The sequence below is a fragment of the Balaenoptera musculus genome, chromosome 15, assembly GCF_009873245.2.
Source record: "Balaenoptera musculus isolate JJ_BM4_2016_0621 chromosome 15, mBalMus1.pri.v3, whole genome shotgun sequence".
Classification (NCBI taxonomy): domain Eukaryota; kingdom Metazoa; phylum Chordata; class Mammalia; order Artiodactyla; family Balaenopteridae; genus Balaenoptera; species Balaenoptera musculus.
In genome coordinates, this window is record NC_045799.1 from 65679491 (window position 1) to 65698274 (window position 18784).

The 18784-nt window shown below is 39.8% G+C and overlaps 1 protein-coding gene across 1 annotated transcript in view; it reads left to right on the forward strand.

Moving 5' to 3' along the window:
- The first annotated feature begins 250 nt into the window (after positions 1-250).
- The window catches only part of ACSM3 (acyl-CoA synthetase medium chain family member 3), a 28342-nt gene continuing 9808 nt past the window's right edge, over positions 251-18784 (forward strand). The window contains 8 exon segments of the mRNA XM_036826775.1: positions 251-469; positions 1053-1116; positions 1119-1269; positions 12064-12246; positions 15124-15267; positions 15388-15544; positions 15817-15896; positions 17912-18038. Of these exon segments, the coding sequence (XP_036682670.1) occupies positions 251-469; positions 1053-1116; positions 1119-1269; positions 12064-12246; positions 15124-15267; positions 15388-15544; positions 15817-15896; positions 17912-18038 (1125 nt within the window).

An 18784-nucleotide genomic window follows, 5' to 3' on the forward strand; every position in this document is an offset into this window, starting at 1 on the left:
CGTATCCACTTCACAGGGTTACGCTGAAGATTTCATGATAAATTGTATGTAAGTAAAACACTGAGCACAGTGTTTGGAACATAGTGAGTTCTCAGAAAATGGTATTTTATGATGATTAACAGTAATAAAACTTAGCTGTTTGGAGACATGGCTACCTTCAAGCCAGAAACAAATGCATGTCTTTCTGCTTGTCTTTTAGATGAGTTGGTCTCTGTAGAAATCCTGAGTGCTAAAACATTCAGCAGGACTGATGCTAGCTCTTGTCACCATGCAGATATTACTTCGTGCCAAGTATTTTCAGTGCCTAGCAATTCCTTGTTCTTTGAGAGCATTGCATAAAGATTATAGAACAGTAGTCCCTCAGGATTTCTCCAACTATGAATCCATGAAGCAGGACTTTAAACTAGAGATTCCAGAGTATTTCAACTTTGCTAAAGATGTCCTAGACCAATGGACCAATATGGAAAAGGTATGGAGCAAGGGCCAGTCAGACTGCAGTTTCTTAACTGTGAGTGATTTTTCCCCCAAGGGACAGTTGACAATGTCTGGAGACAATTTTGTTGCCATGACTTGGGGGAGGGTGTGTGCTAATGGGTAGAGGCCAGGGGTGCTGCTAAATATCCTGAAATGCACAGGACATCTGGTTCAACATGTTAAGAGTTCCATGGTTGAAAAAGCCTCGGTTACAAAAATGTATGATTATAGGTTAATTTTTTAAAAAACAAAAAGGAGTAGAGTGAAAAGTGAATCCAAGAGTAAGAAATGGTAGGAAATGAGGCATAGAAAGTGCATTGAGAGAAATACAGAGGGATGCAAGAATTCTAACTTTATGGAAAGAAAAAGGCTAAATGAGAAATGATGTAAGCTGGAAGAAGTGACATGGCTCCCAACATCTAGAAACAAGGACTCCAGAGTTATTCCCAAATACTACAAGTATGTCCTAACTAATGACCTGTGAATTTTCTTCAGAGAAAATATACCACTAAGTCAGCTGAAACAGAATTTAGCTGCATAACCACCTTTAAATCTATGACTGATTTGTCTTTCCACAGGCTGGAAAGAGACCTTCCAATCCAGCCTTCTGGTGGATAAATGGAAATGGAGAAGAAGTGAGATGGGGTTTGAAGAACTGGGATCTTTTTCAAGGAAATTTGCAAATATACTTACAGAAGCCTGTGCCCTGCAAAGGGGAGATTGAGTAATTGTGATTCTGCCCAGGATCCCCGAATGGTAGTTTGCATATGTAGCCTGTCTGTAAACAGGCTAGTAGTGTTTGCGATCTGATCATATTTAAACTAAGGTGGATGAGAGATTTTCCAAAACGTATAAGTAATCATGTGACATTTATTTTGGCAAATTATTTGAGGAACTATACAAAGTATAGTATTATTCTCACGAACCTTGGAAATGTGTTGGAAACATGCCATATCTTTTGACCTAAACTATGAGTTGGGTTTTTCATAATGAAATTCCATTCACTTACCAAAAGTTTAAGTGAATGGCAATCAACAATTGAACACCTTTATACCTACTGCTTTTCTCCTCCTATAGGACCCATGGTCATCTGTAACTCAATCAGTCCCAAACTCAAGGAACCCACCCTAGTTTTTGTTTCAAACCTTTATTCGTCTCCTGGTTAATTACCATTAACCTGGTGCCCTAAGCCAGGCATCTGCTACTTCTTCCTAATCAGTTCCTACATCTTGTAAATTTGACTTCCTACATGCCTCCTCTTCTCCAATTTCATTGTCATTGCCTTACTTCATATCTTTACCATCTCCTGAGTGGATTTTCCCAAAAGAATCTCTAATTCTGGTCTTGTGTGTGTCCACACCCGACCTCAATCCAATTCATCCTCCATAGCCAGTGTTCTTTCTAGAGCACATATTTTATCCTTTTATTTTGCTGCTTGATATTATGTAATAACTCCCTGTTGCCTACCAGATAAAATCTGAACTTCCTTAGGTGTGTCATGGAAGGCTCTAGCTATCTTCCCTTTATTTTTCTCATTTCCCCACCCTCATACTCTGCTCCAACCATGTCAAATGGTTTCCTATAAAGTTTGTGATCTTTCTCATCTCCTTGATTTTGTGCACACTATTTCCTATGCTTAGAAAGCCTTTCATTCACACCTAACCACCTGGACAACTTCTATTAGACTTTAAAGTCTCAGCTCTAATGTCACCTTCTCAGCAGCCCCACCCTGATGTCCCAGTCTAGATGCTTTCTTTTTTGGGATCCCCCAAAGAAATACACATGTGTTTCTATTTTAACCTATACAGTATTGTCTGGCGATACTATTTGTTTATAAATCTGTCATTCTCATAGGACTATGAAAGCTCCTAAAACGCAATGCCTGATATATTCATCTCTATGCATCCAAAGATTGGCATACAGTAAGTCTCAGTGAAATATTTGTTGAATTAACATCATTATTATCATAATAAGTCATTATGTTAAGTAACCATTCTTAATTTATTATAATCATTGGCATTTGAGGAGAGCTATATGCTCTAATCTCATATATGTGTACATATAAATTATACACTGGAGTTGCACAGTCCACTTTTGCACAGTTTTTTTTAACAAAATGACTGCTTTCATGAATGCTGCTTAAGCTCACTGTCTTAGTAACAGACTATTTGATGGCCAGGACCAGAAATCCATTCATATTAATTCAATAATGAAGGAGAAGTATTGAACATCTACTGGAGAATCTTACCGGGGAAAAAAGTGCAGAAAGAAAAACTGGCCTCTGCAAGAGAATAGGCTATTCATCAGGCAGCTTCTGTCTCTGTCTCTTTTGCTCTGAAGCCACAGGGCCTCTTGCCTTGCCTGTGCCTTTCTCAAGCACCTGCTCCAAAAAAAAAAAAATCACCTGCTCCTTTTACCTCTTCTTTCTTGCTAACACATTGCTTCTCTTCATCTTGGTTGGTGCATGGCTTTGATTTGCCAGGCAAATGTCTCAGGCCTTAACACTGTAGGTCGCGTCCACTAATCCACTCAGTCTCTTAAAATTTAGGGCAGAATCTGATTGGCACAGCTTGGGTTAGGCCAATCAGAAGTTATCAGAGGCAGCTTCAACTGATAAAGCTTGGTTACTGGGGCTGTGGGCAGAAGGAAGGCAGATTCTCTTAGAAGAGAGAATGAGAGGGAGGCAATAAATGGTAAATCTAATATACTACTAGTGCTAGTCTTCAGGGCAGAATAAGAAATGAGCTCATAGTTGGAGTTTCCTAATAATTTTTCCCTTTTAATAAACCTTAGCTAATTTAAATATTTGCAAGTTGTTTATGTATTACATAGGGCTATATACATATGTGATAAAATGATAAAGAAAGGCAAAGGAATGGTTAACACAATATTCTGGATCATGGCTACCTGATAATTTGGGGTAGAGCACACAGAGGGCATCAAACATATTGTTAAATTCTCTTTTTTAAGCTAGATGGTAGATAATTCTTATTTTCATATTTTTTAAAGGAAATTGTAGATATACACTACATGAATTCTGTTGCACAGTTGGTATTTTTTGCAATAAAAAAAGAAAAATGTATAATTGAACAGTGTCTTAGGAGGAGTCTTAAAATGTTTGGAAATGCATTACTAAAGGGGAGAGTAGTGAGATAACTGTTACTGTGCTTTCAAAAAAGGAAAAGTACATAGTACTGAAAAGGGATAATATTAAAATATAGCATTTGAAATCAGAATTACTGGGAACTTGGAGAAATGTAAGTTCTTCAGCTCTGCCCAAGATTTACTGGATCTAAAACTAGGGTAGAGATATACAAAACCCAGAAATCTCTGTTTTAATAAGCCCTCCAGGTGATTCTGATACATGTTCAAGTTTGAGAACCACCGAGCTAGAGGAAGTGAGCCTCTATCTTACTGGGGGCCCGGAGAATGATGAGACCTTGGTAAACTGAGGCGATCTGGCCACTGGTCACTAATCGGCTTATGTTAGTGTGTGGGGAGTGGAGCTCTGCATCTTGAGGGAGGCCTCTCATTACCATGTTTATGATACAGGGTATATAAAATGATATTACCAAATTATTAATTTGCCTGAAAGGGCCAAAAGACTGGCATGAGTAGCCCCCTCTCTCCCTGTTAACAGACCTACATGAGAAGAAAAAATTTAGCCAGAAGTTTGTTTAGTGGACAAAACAAGTAACTTTCATAATTCAATTTATTGGCACTGGGGTTTGAAAGCCCAGTTCATCCACCCATCTCTTTATACCCACAATCCTTTCAAGCAATAAGTGTTTACTGGGCACCTGCTAAGTTTTAGGAGCTGCAGGGTTTAGGGTCCAGTGGGAGAGAGAGTCATGAGTCATGTAAACACATAGTGTGACAAGTGCTATAAAGGAAATAACACAGGAGCCATCAGAATGTATAAGAGCAGTATCACTATAGACTGAGAGAAGGTCGGGGGATATTTAAGCTGAAACCTGAGGGATGAGTCAGCCAGTGGGAGAAGGCATGGGTAATGGGAGCATTCTAGGCAAATGGAAAAGTTTCTACAAAGGTCCTAATGCAAGAGATAATTTGTAGATTTGAGAAAATCAAAACCGTCCAGTGTGAATGTAGGTACTGGCTAGGGGCGACCTCATCCCAGGGACGATAATAAGTGAAATCCCCTAACAGAGACTTCTCCTCTAGATAGGCTTGGATGAGTACTGTCAGGATTTGCCCTAGTAAGTCTCCTTTTTCTATGTTCTGTGGCTGCAATATCCCTTTCTGAGACCAATTCTATATTAATATATCATATATCAGGGTATGGTTTAATCTTGCTTCTCTGTGAATCATTATGTCTGTTTACACTGACTATAAATATCTCTGTTCTAATCTATTTTATGTTAAGTTTAAAGTTTAGCTCCTGGAAGGCAATCTATTTCTGTTATTTCCAAGTTCTCAGAGAGATATGCTCTATAGTCCCCAGTGCCAACAACAAACTCATATCACATTTTAGTTTTCAAACTCTTTTGTATGTATTGTAGGCCAAATCCCTTTACAACAGAACCCTCAGTATATAATTATTAAAAAATATTAATTGCCAAGAATTTGTTCCTTTAAGTAGTATTTACCACAAAAAGCTAGTATAACACCCAATCTCAGCCTACAGGTCTTGAAGAAGTTTCTATAATGTACGTGGTCCCTCTGAAATTATAATAAACGTTCACTCATTTGCTCATTTTATCTTCACAAGAGGCTTATGATTAGGAAGGGAAAGTCTCATTTTATAAACAGGGAAGGCAAAGCTTTCATAGATGGGGGAAAAGGAACATTGTCATTTGCCCAAAGGCATTCAGAAAGTCAGTGTAGAGCCCAGTGCACTCTCTAGAACTTTCTAGAAGTTTTACAAAATTTTGAAATAGGAACAGTTCTTAAAAATCAACTATACTCCAATAAAAATTTTTTAAAAGTCATCTAGGTGGGGGAAGTCAGCATCATGGCAATGTGAGATGTTTCCTTTGTTTCTCCCCTTCAATTTACAACTAGTAAAACATATATAACTCTAGAAAGGTTCCTCTGCTCAGTACACCGGGACACCAGAGAGATCCACATATCTGTACATCTGAAGGTGGGTGGAATGGCACATAGGAGGTGGAATCGAGGGAACAGTGGAGGGGGTGCCGTAATCCTGGCCCTCCAGCCCATCAGTGGATGAACACACAGCCCCAGAAGAACCCAGTGGTAGCAGGGGAGGTGGTGCACACAACTCCAGCTTCCCAGCTGAGGCAGCACATGCAGCCAAAGGGAACCAGGCAGCAGCAGCAGAAGGGCCTGCGACCCTGGCCCCACCAGCCACAGTGGTGCCCAAGACTCCAGCTGCCTTGCCCAAGGCCATAGTGCCCGCAAACCTGACAAGCCCAACAACCCCAGATGTGGCAGAGGTGCCTGCCATCCTGGTGCCCCAGGGGTGACCTGAGCGACAGCAGCAACACTGGTAGCAGCAAGGCACCAAGGACCCCAAAGGCACAAGCAGAGACAATGAGGGCTCCAGTGACACCTCTGGCAGGGGTGGTGAAGGGTGGAAAATACTGATTCGACAATACAGTCATGGGCAGGTCAGGTTAGGGAAACCAAAGACTTGTGCTATAGTGCCACCTACTGGAAAACAAAAGAAAGTCCTCTAATTACCAACCTGTTGAATCGTTAGAATGAAAGTAAACAAATCTTACCTAATAAGAAATGTGTTCACGCCTTCAAATGGGTGGGCAGAGGAACAAGTCATCAGGCACTGTGAAAAAGCACAGTGGCAAGGTATCAGGAAAGAAAGTGACAGTTCTCTAGAAACCAAACTTAAACTCACGGAAGATTGCAATCTGATAGAGAATTAAAAATAGCTGTCATACAGAGTGAAGTAAGCCAGAAAGAGAAAAAAAAAAAATACCGTATGCTAATACATATATATGGAATCTAAAAAAAAAAAAAAAATTGTCATGAAGAACCTAGGGGCAAGATGGGAAATAAAGACGCAGACCTACTAGAGAATGGACTTGAGGATACGGGGAGGGGGAAGGGTAAGCTGGGACAAAGTGAGAGAGTGGCATGGACATATATACACTACCAAACGTAAAATAGATAGCTAGCGGGAAGCAGCCGCATAGCACAGGGAGATCAGCTCGGTGCTTTGTGACCACTTAGAGGGGTGGGATAGGGAGGGTGGGAGGGAGGGAGATGCAAGAGGGAAGAGACGTGGGGACATAAGTATATGTATAACTGATTCACTTTGTTATAAAGCAGAAACTAACACACCATTGTAAAGCAATTATACTCCAATAAAGATGTTAAAAAAAAAAAGAAAAGAAAAAGAAAACTCAGAAAGTCATTTCAATGAGCTCAGGAATAAAATTAATGAGCAGAAGGAATATTTTACGAAAAGACTGAACCTCTAAAAAGGAAACAAATAGAAATTCTGGAGCCAAAGAACTCAATAAATGATATAAAGAATACAATAGAAAGCATTGGAAATAGAGCAGACCATATGGAAGAAAGAATCAGCAAGCATGAGTACAGAAATCTAGAAATGATCCAGGATGGAGAGGAGAGAAAACTAAGTTTTGTTGTTTTTTTTTTAATGAATACTTTCTAAGAGAACCATCTCATTCCATTAGGAAAGGCAACATAAGGAGATGAGAGCGAGAAGCGAACAGAGAGTTTATTTAAAGAAATAATAGTTAGAACTTCCCAAACCTGGGGAAGCAACTGTATTACAAGTCCAGGAAGCTAATTACCTCAATTACGTACAAGTCCAGGAAGTTAATTACCAGGAAGCTAATTACCTCAATGCCAAAAAACCTTAACCAAAACACATTATAGAAAACTGTCAAAAGTCAATGAAAAAGAAAGAATTTTAAAGGCAGCCAGGGAAAAAAGACAGTAACCTAAAAGGAACCCCCACTAGACTATTAGCAGATTTCTCAGCAGAAACTCTACAGGCCAGAGGAGAGTGAAATGACATACTCAAAATATTTAAAGATACAAACTGTCAGCCAAGAATACTCTATCCAGCAAAGTTATCCTTCAGATATAAAGGAGAAATAAAGGCTTTCCCAGGCAAACTAAAGCTGAGGGGATTCACCACTACACCTGCCTTACAAGAAATGTTGAGAACTTCTTGAAGATGGTGGAGTAAGTGTACATGGCACTAATCTCCCACCTGAACACATCGAAAATACATCTACATGTGGAACAATTCTCACTGAAAACTAATTGGAAACTGACAGAAGGACTCCTGTACAACCAAGGCTGTAAGAAAGACACACACACAATTGGGGAGGATGGGAAAAAAAGGGATTGGGTTGGGACCTGTACCCCTGGGAGGGAACTTAGAGGAAAAGGGAGATTGCTTGGGTAGACACCTGCCCTAGGGAGTGAGTAGGTCAAGCCACAGACTGGTCACCTCAGCCCTGGGGACCTATGTGGAGGAGACAAGACCCACTGGCTGCTCGGAGAGCCACTGGGACAGAGAGAAAGTCTGGAGAAGCTTGGATTTTCCTTGTGAGGAGCGCACAGGTGCTGGTTTGCCCGCAGGCAGGACAGAGAGAGGTCTACCCTAGTGGCTATCAGGTTTTGTGAGACCACCTCACTGCACACCCCAGCCCAAGCTGACCGGCTCCCCCTCACTCCACACCACAGCGTGGCACTACATCTAGGGCAACCATAACAGGGAAAAGACACAGTGATGGGCTGCATCTGGATGAAGCCGCAGACACCTACATATATTAATGCATATATGTGGATCTAGAAAAAAATGGTATAGATGACCTTATTTGCAAAGCAGAAATAGAGACACAGACATAGAGACCAAATGTATGGATACCAAGGGGGAAATGGGTGGGGTGGGAGGAATGGGGAGATTGGGACTGACACACATACACTATTGATAACTATGTATAAAATAGTCAACTGAGGGGAACATACTGTATAGCACAGGGAACTCCACTTAATGCACTGCGGTGTCCTAAATGGGAGGGAAATCCAAAAGGCAGAGGATATATGTATATGTATGGCAGATTCATTTTGCTGTGCAGTAGAAGCTAACACAACATTGTTAAGCAGTTATACTCCAATAAAATCTAATTTAAAAAATCAAAACAACAGTAAGACATCACTGTACACCTATTAGAATGACTATTATCAAAAAGACAAGGAATAACAAATGTTGGAGAGGATGTGGAGAAAAAGGAACCCTCATACACTGTTGGTGGTACTGTAAATTGGTGCAGTTACTATGGAAAACAGTATGGAGATTCTTCAAAAAATTTAGAACTACCATATGACCCAACTATTCCACTTCTGGGTATTTACCTGAAGAACATAAAAACACTAATTTGAAAAGATATATGATGTCTATACATTTATACAAAATAACAACTGTGAAACAGAAATGGGCATTTCATTTCTGTAAGTTTTGAACATTTTTTTTTTTTACATGAAACTTAAATATTAGTAGGTATCCTCCTCAGAGAGGCCATCCCCAGCCAACCTATCTAGAACAGCTCCTGCCCCTACCTTCACCCAAAGTGCTCATTCTTTATTTTTTTAAACAAATTTATTATCATCTGATATTGTATGTTTCCAGTCTGTCTAGAATGAGGGCAGGCACCTCTGTCCATTTGTTTTCTACAGTATCCTTAGCACTTAGAAAAGTGTCCACCACATAGTAGGCTTCAATATATTTTTTTAATGAATACAGGTATCCACTGTATTTATAATTGTTACTGAGTCCAAGCTTGCTCTGCTCACTGCAGGACAGGCCAATAAATCAGGAGATGAGGTGTTGAGGCAACTAATAGAGACTTTTTTCGGAAAGCTGGCAGATGGAGAATATGGCGGACTATGGTCCCCAAAAAACCATCTTATTGGGGTCTGGATGCCAGTTTCTTTTAAAGAACAGGGAGGGGGGTGAGGTGAGGAAGTAAAGTAAAAAGGCCATTTATCTTGCAAAACATCTCCTCCAATGGCCTGCAGTGGGGAGGGGATGTGTTAATTTCTTCCTTTCTGCAGCCATTCACAGGTGGGCAGGGTCAGAGTGTCTCTCTGTGAGCCAAACAAAGGCACTTTAGTTTAACAGTCAGGCAGGGGGGCAGGGTTCCCTGTGGCAGGCCATTATGTGTGCTTACAGCTATAGACAGTGATTATAATAACAAAAGCAACGAAAAGCAAAAGTTAAAGAAACAGATCCAACATGGAGTCAGAATTGGTTCTTCCCTGTTACATAATCATCTAGGACATCACTCCAGAGCAATACCAAAAGATTGTTTTATATTTAAAGTAAACAGTGTAATGCTTCCCAAATGATAATTTGGATAGGAAGGGGTTTAATAGGTAAGACTGATCACTGTTAATAGATTCCTTTAAAGATATTTTAGGAATTATGTATTGGCAGAACTTAATTATCTAAGGGTAATGTGCTTAAATAAAGTACTTCTTCTTGGTCATGAAATGTCAACAGTGGGTTTGTTGTAAGTGCCTTTAAATTATGGAAAGGTGTTGGCCATGGCAGGCTTACTACTTATCTCTAGGTGCAACATCTCTAAGGAATAACCTTGGAGTTAAAGCCTCATAAAAATTGCTGCATTGCTTTGTTTAGAAAGGGAAGATATTCTAAAGAACCTTGTGTTTTGGTCCTGGTTGTCTGTTTCTTGAAGGACTCCATGGGAGGGACTTGTCCTTTCCAAAATGGAAAGATGAGCCAGTGTCAAGAGTCCAGGAATGGGGCTTCCCTGGTGGTGCAGTGGTTAAGAATCCTCCTGCCAGTGCAGGGGACACGAGTTTGATCCCTGGTCCGGGAAGATCCCACATGACGTGGAGTAACTAAGCCCGTGCACCACAACTACTGAGCCTGCGCTCGAGAGCCCACAAGCCACAACTACTGAGTCTGTGTACCACAACTACTGAAGCCCAAGGCGCCTAGAGCCCGTGCTCCGCAACAAGAGGAGCCACCGCAATGAGAAGCCCACGCACTGCAACGAAGAGTAGACCCCACTCACCGCAACTACAGAAAGCCCACACGCAGCAACGGAGACCCAACACAGCCAAAAATTTAAAAATAAATAAAAAGTTTTAAATAAATAAAGAGTCCAGGAATGACCAGACATATGTTCTTCAAACTTCCTTGCCTGCTGTGTCACCAGGAAGAGGAAAAACCATTATAAACTAAATGCCTTCCACCCCTACTTGAAGGTCTGGAATTTGAGTGGTGGAATCTGGAACACAGATACAGACAGAGATAGAAATATGATTCAGATATAGATATATTCTTGAAAGTCCATTAATCCTTAGAGAAAATAATAGCTAAATTTTATTCAGTACTGTTCTAAGCTCTATATGCATTTTAACTCATTTAATCCTTAATAATCCTATAAAGAAGATAGTGTTATTATAATCCCCATTCTACAGATGCAGAACCTGAGAATCCCAGAGGTGAAGTAGTCTTGCTCAAGGCCAAGCACTAAGAGTGTCTGGCTCCAGGACACACTTTTAACCATTACACTACGCCTTACAGTGTAATTTACAGCAGGTGGGAGTAGAAGCACAGAAGAGATAAATGCCTCAACCCTTCTCTTTGGAAAGAAACCATAAAATATCCATGTATGTTTTAAGAGGCACTGAACTGAAGTGGTTAAATGTACAGCTCTGAAGTCAGGCTGCAGGGCTCAGTCCATGCACTGCCACTTGCTACTTCAGTGATCTTGGGCATATTATTTATAGGGTGGAGTAAGAATGCCACCTGCTATATCAGCAAACAAAGGATGTTGCGGCCATCAATCCATCAGCCACTGTAGCTGCCCCTGATGGTAAAGCCCTGAGGGAACTCAGGATGGGAAAGAAGAGGATCTTGGCCCTGGACAGTGGAGGTGCCTATCAAAGGAGTGATTTCAGTAAGCCCAGACTCTTGCATCTTCCCATACATAGAAAAGCGCTAAATTCATTAACTTGAGATGTCAGGTTTTCTTTAATTAACAGTAATCTTTTGATCTTCCAACTATCTGGTTTTTGTTGTAAAAACCACCCCTATATATCCTGGCTTCTCCCTTCACCCTCCGGAGCAGTCCCTCAGAGCTATCTGAGAGGCTACTCCCGGGCTTACATCCTGAGAAAGTCCTCCCAATAAAACATAATGCTCAACTTTTATGTTGTGTATTTTCTTTTTAGTTGACAATAGCTTCTGAGTTTTGTGTTTTTTGGTAGGGATTAAATGTTAAAACATGCAAAACACTTAAATAGCACCTGGCACTCAAAAGTACTAAATAAATGTTGGGTAATATTACTTTTCAATCGAAACCCTCTTCAAGCTGAATGTTATGAATGGTCTCCAGATAGAAGATAATTATCCAGGATTTAATACCCTTTCATGTTAGGTCAAAAGGGTCATAGACTTTGAGATCCCTTGAAAGGCAAAAGCATAATAATGAAAGGAAGACAGATACCTTGCCTAGAAAACCAACTAACTCACTCTGAGAAATACAGAATGTACATGAGTTATGTACACTACCCTAACATGGTGAAGGAAATCCTTTCTAAACATTTTCTTTTCTTCTCCTTTAGGGACAGCTTTAAACCAGGAACCACTCAGATGACCCAGAAAGACATCCTCTACCGACTACAATCTTCAAAAGCAAAGTGCATTAGTACTAATGATGTTTTAGCTCCAGCAGTAGATGGTGTTGCATCTAAATGTGAAAATCTGCACTCCAAGCTAATTGTGTCTCAGAGCCCCAGAGAGGGGTGGGAGAAGTGAGTAGCCATAATTGTTGTAGAACAGCTTCCCAAGAAGAAACGCAACATTGATAAGACAGTCAATCCATGACTGACCAGAAAAATGAAAATTAAAACAATAGACAAAGGGAACAACTGGTGATCATTCCTGCACTTATAGTGCAAAGCTCTGAGGCAATAAGGAGCTGGCAGTGTTTTTCATAGGTTGGGATCTCAAGGAAGCACACCCTAAGACAGAGATTAGTTGTGTAAGAAGTTTGTTGAGGAGTTATCTTGCATTAAACACCTGTGAAAGAAAGGGAAAGATGTGGGATTGTACTTCCAAAAAAGCCCTCAGCCAGCCTACTGAGATCTCTGGAGTTTGGATAGCCCTTCAAAGCTCTGCCCAGCTAAAGCAAGAGGTCCTATGCTGATCAGTAACTGGGTATGCGCTGTCCTTAGGAGGCATGACCTTGAGCAAGGCAGCTGTCTTCAGTCAAGATAGTATCTAAAGAAGGATCCCAGCACCTGGAGGGAGTATGTTTGAAATCCTGCAGCAGGATCTAGGAGGTGCATCACAGCATCAACCACAGAGCTGTTATCTCCCAGGGGAACTGATCACAGTCAATCCTTCTTTGTAGGCTGCATCATTCCCTTGCTGACAGTAACATTTCTATCAGGTTATAGTATGAAGAATATTTAATGGATGCAATTATAAAACTGAATTATACTGACGTTCAAGCCCTGCTCTGGGGTGCTTCCAGGGGTCACTTGGAAATCTCGCCAAGTATTGGTTATATTTTAGCTTTAGGGTGACAGCAAATTCCCTTTCTGGAATGAGCTTCCTACCTTTACTCAATGATTTTGGAGCATGCTGGCAACTATGGACTTGTTCCTACCTCTTCTAAAATAGTTAACATTTATTGAGTTATCAAAGGCCAAATTCTGTTCTAATAAAAATAATGCTATAATTGCACAATAGCTAACATTTATATGGCACTGATTATGTGCCAAAAACTAATCCAAGCACTTCAGATATATTAACTCATTTAAATATCACAACAACCTAGGGAGTAGGAACTGTAATTATACAGATGAATAAGGTCAAATGCTAGGATCTGGCAGAACTGGGTTTCAAACTTAGGCAGTCTGGTTTCTGAGCCCACATTCCTAACTGCTAGGTATAATGCTTCTGAGAGACTGGTACACTAAACCTGCCTTAGGTTTCAAGAGCAACCATATCTATGATAGAAGTGACAGGTACACAGCTATAGTACTAACTTTTTTTAAAGAAAAAAATTATGGAATTATAGCCTAAACATTTGGTTTATCTTTGTTAGGATTTAAAAATAGCTTTTCTGGGCTTCCCTGGTGGCGCAGTGGTTGAGAATCTGCCTGCCAATGCAGGGGACACGGGTTCGAGCCCTGGTCTGGGAAGATCCCACATGCCGCGGAGCAGCTGGCCCCATGAGCCACAATTGCTGAGCCTGCGCGTCTGGAGCCTGTGCTCCGCAACAAGAGAGGCCATGATAGTGAGAGGCCCGCGCACCGCGATGAAGAGTGACCCCCGCTTGCCACAACTAGAGAAAGCCCTCACACAGAAACGAAGACCCAACACAGCCATAAATAAATAAATAAATAAATAAAAATAGCTTTTCTGTATTTCTCATGGCTGGATGTTTCTGATTCATTCATTCTCAGCTCAATATTCCCAAATAAAATTCTGTATGCTTCTTAGACACTCAAATGTGCAGAGTTTACTTCCCCTCAGCTACCCTGATGTATGACATGTATCAAAGCCCAATTATCCTTTGGAACCAAAATTTTTTCTCTTTAACTGAGGCCCTTCCTTCCCTAGGTGGATACTTAGATCCTCTTCAGTCTTATTGTTTACTATATACAGAACTATGTAGACTCTTTTTTGGGAAACAGAAAAACCATCCTTTTGAGGGGTCAGCAAATGTTTTTTATAAAAGGGATGGATAGTAAATATATAGGCTTTGCAGGCCATGCAGTCTCTTATCATACCTACTCATCCTTGCTGTCATAGTGTAGAAAGCAGTCACAGACAATATGTAAAAGAATGGACATGGTTGTGTTCCAATAAAACTTTATCTGCAAAAACAGAAGGCAGGCCATATTTGGCCTGTGGGCTATAGTTTGATGATCCTTGCCTTATACCATTAGCCATGACTTCTATTAACATACCCATTTTTTTAAAAATCACAGTTTTCTTCACATATCCATGATTATAAGATCATAGAATCCTCTTTCTGTTGGAGGTATGATAAAATTCTTGAGTTTTTAAACTGCTTCAACTCTTCCTTATACAGTAAAAAGCTATGAAGTCAACTTGTTATAAATGGGCTATTGACAACAAAGTTTAGTTTGCTTCTGGAAAGCACCTTAAAAGATGCAGAGAGAGATGGCTTTTTTTTTTTTTAATATTTATTTATTTGGTTGCGCCGGGTCTTAGTTGCAGTGTGCTCCTTAGTTGTGGCATGTGAACTCTTAGTTGCAGCATGCATGTGGCATCTAGTTCCCTGACCAGGGACAAACCCGGGCCTCCTGCACTGGGAGCACAGGGTCTTAACCACTGTGCCACCAGGGAGGTCCTGAGAGAGATGGCTTTTACCTTGGAATTCACCCTAAGTCACTGGGGCCTGATCAATGAGATGAAGAGGTCTGAGTAAATCCTTCTCTGTGGTAACAGTCTGTGACGCTGTGTTTGGGACTCCCCTGGTGGTCCAGTGGTTAAGACTCTGCGCTTCCACTGCAGGGGGCATGGGTTCGATCCCTGGTCGGGGAACCAAGATCCCTCATGCTGTGTGGTGCAGCCAAGAAAAAATCAAAACTAAAACAAAAAATATGATGCTGTGTTTAATGTGCAGAATCATTGTAATTCTTCCTTCATAGACATGCCAGTGACAACAACACCTGTGTGAAGATAAAACACAATGAGATGATGGCCATTTTCTTCACCAGCGGAACAAGTGGATCTCCTAAAGTGACCGGACACATCCACAGCAGTTTCGGTTTAGGATTATCTATAAATGGAAGGTACTCTCACAGAACTGTAGCTTGAAGTGTCAGTGCTACAAAGGTGATGATTCCTTTATTGTTATTTTAAATTTGTTTTCATATATATATATATATAAAGTCTATTCTTTGTTTACCCAGGTTCTGGCTGGATTTGACCCCTTCGGATGTCATGTGGAATACCTCAGACACAGTCTGGGCAAAATCTGCATGGAGTAGTGTTTATTCTCCATGGATCCAGGGAGCATGTGTATTTGCACATTATTTGCCACGGTTTGAGCCAACTTCCGTCTTGCAAGTAAGGCAGAGCAGAAGAGGTCAACATTTAGAAATGCATTAGCACTGCCACTGACAGGACTGGTGAATAAAGTAACTTGCGGAAATCAGAGTAGACAACATGATTTAAAGTATTTCACGTCTGTAAAATCAATAAGCCTGAAAAGATATACAGAGCAAAGGTGTGAGTGTGTTTACGTTAGAATAAACAATGTTTTAAGTTGTGCTGTATCTACCATAGACATTTAGGCACTTACTAAAAATTGTGGTAAGACCACTTCTTCTAAATTGCAGATACTTTGCAAGTTTCCCGTCACAGTCTTCTGTTCAGCACCAACTGCAGACAGAATACTTGTGCAGAATGATAAGACCAGGTAAGAAAGGTTGGTGAATGGGCACTTAGTGGGAGGAGGAGAGAGGAAGAAGAAGAAATATTATAAAATATTTTTTAAAATATTATAAGAAATATTATAAAATATTTTTATTTTATAAAATAAAAGATCTCTCTGCCTAAAAACATAGCTCCAGGCCAGTAGGTATGGGGTTTAGCAATCTCTTCTCCCCTTCCTTCTTGCTTACATTCTGTAAATGATAATTACTATATCCAGGGCGGTTTCCCTCAAGCAAGGAGAGGAAAGGGAGGGTTCAGCCAAGTGTATAGCTCTGAGCCCAGTGGTTATGGATAAGAAGGTGTTTATCCTTTGTATGATGACTGTTACCTGAGCTGAGAAAATATATGTCACCCCTATTTAAAACCCTATCACAGCAAACAGGAAAGAAGATGAATGTCCTTTATTACTGATTCCATTTGAAAGTGTGGATTGATCACTACTTTTAAATTGACTTTATTTGATTTTTGAACAGGAAACAATTCACATGACATAAAATTCAATAGGTATATAAGAATATATTAGTGAAAGTCTTCCTCCATACCTTGTCCTCGGTCTCCGTTCTCCCTCTCCCGGAGATCTATGCATGCATAAGCCAATATGCATATGTTCTCCCCCTCTCTTTTATAATGGGAACATGATATGCACACAGTTCTGACCTTCCTTTCTTCACCTACAATATATCCTGGAACTGTGCTGTCCAATTTGGTAACCACTAGCCACATGTAGGTATTTAAATTTAAATTTTAATTAAATTAAAAATTCAGTTCCAGACTATAGCTAATAATACTGTACAGTAAATCCCCCACATACACGAATGAATTCCATTCCGAGAGCACGTTCGTAAGTCCAATTTGTTTGTAAGTCCAATGAAGTTAGCCTAGGTACCCAACTAACACAATTGGCTATATAGTACTGTACTGTAATATGTTTATAATACTTTTCACACAAATAATATATAAAAAACAAACACAAAAAATAAAGAAAACATTTTTAATCTTACAGTACAGTACCTTGAAAAGTACAGTAGTACCAGCTACATCACCACTGCTTTTACGCTTGCTTCCAGACATCCTGGGCTTGAAATAAAGATACTGTACTACTGTCCTCTATACAGTACTGCACAGTAAAGTACACAAAAGCACAACCACTTGTAGATGATGCACGCACGTGACAATGTATGCCAGACACATGAACTAACTTACTTACTTATGTGACTGGACATGCAAACACACGTTCACATCTTTGAAAGTTTCCAGTTTGAAGGTTCGTATGTAGGGGACTTACTGTGTTGCATATTTGAAGTTGCTAAGGGAGTAGATCTTAAAAGTTCTCATCACAAGAAAAAATAGTCTTGTAACCACGTAGGGTAAGAGATGTTAACTAGACTTGTGCTGATCAGTTCACCATATACAAACATCAAATCATTAACATTGTAAACCTAAAACTAATACAACATTATAAGTCAATTATACCTCAGTGAAAAACACTCAGGGCCTCAGTTGCACTAGTCATGCTTCAAGTGCTCAACAGCCACACAGGGCTAGAGGATACAATAGTGGACAGCTCAGCATAGAAATTTCTATCATAACAAAAAGTGCTATTGGACAGTACAGTCCAGGAGCTTGTTTTTTCTTAACAACTGTAGAATGTTCTATTGTATAAATACTCCACAATTTAACCAGACAATTGGTAAACCTTTCATCACTGATTTAACATATTATGTGGTACCTTCCCTAGGGATGGCATGGCTTTTCTCTGCAACAAATCACCCCCCCGCCCCCACTCCCCCACCCCAGATAAAAGGGAGAAAAAGAAAAAAAAAACAAACTGGTGTTTCGGGAGTCATTTTATGGTAGAATGGTTTGTTTATTTTGTATTGGAGAAGGGAGTTGGGGGAAAAACTAAAACACTTTGTATGAAATTTCACTAGAAATAACCCGAATTTCCATTTTTTCTCCATTTTCCTCCTAAATTTAACTCGTTATCTGTCTTCTGAGAAACTATAAGTTCAAAAGCTTAAAGCACTGTGTAAGTGCTGGGGAATCAATCAACTCTGAAGTGACTGAACAATGGAGAAACAGGACAGGTCTGGATATCCACGAAGGATATGGACAGACTGAAACGGTATACAGACTTCACTGAAAAGACAGGGCTGGACTCAATTCAGTCAGATGAATAAAAACCAGAGTGTTTATTATATCTTTGTGGTTGAGGGATAGGGAGGGAGTGGCGGGATTAGAAGAAGAGTTAAAAAAAAAAAAACTTGAGGGAAGATAGTTGCAAAAAAGCTCTGTAACAGATACAGTTTAAATAGCCATTCATTGAGGAAAGCCACTATATAATTGATCAGGGCCAGGGCATTAAAAATTTTTTTTAATTAAAAAATACTAGATCTACAAAAAGATCTCCCCTTATGTAGTGAGGAAATTTCTTAGGGCTACCTCAAAAATAGAAAATGCTGAGCTCCTTGTTACTTGAAATATTAAGTTTGCTGGACAACTCCTTGACAAGCACACTCTAAAAAGGTTTCTCTAAAGAGCTTGTAGAAATAAGAAGAAATTCTAGAGGAAATGAATGACATAATAACAAAAGTGGTTATTATGTAGGAAAGGGAGGGGTAAAATGGAGCAGATAAGGGAAAGCCTGAAAGAAATTTTTCAGTGTGTCTTTTTATAATGCTTCAATTTATGAACCATGAGAAAGTAGTACCTGGTCAAAAATTAGAATACCAAAAATAAAATAAAAACAAAAATTGACGAATTTATTAAATAGAAACAGCATAACAAGTATCATGCAAATATGAGTACAAATGTTTTCATAAATATGGATATTTTAGCAATTATAAATTTACTTAGTGTTATAACTTTATT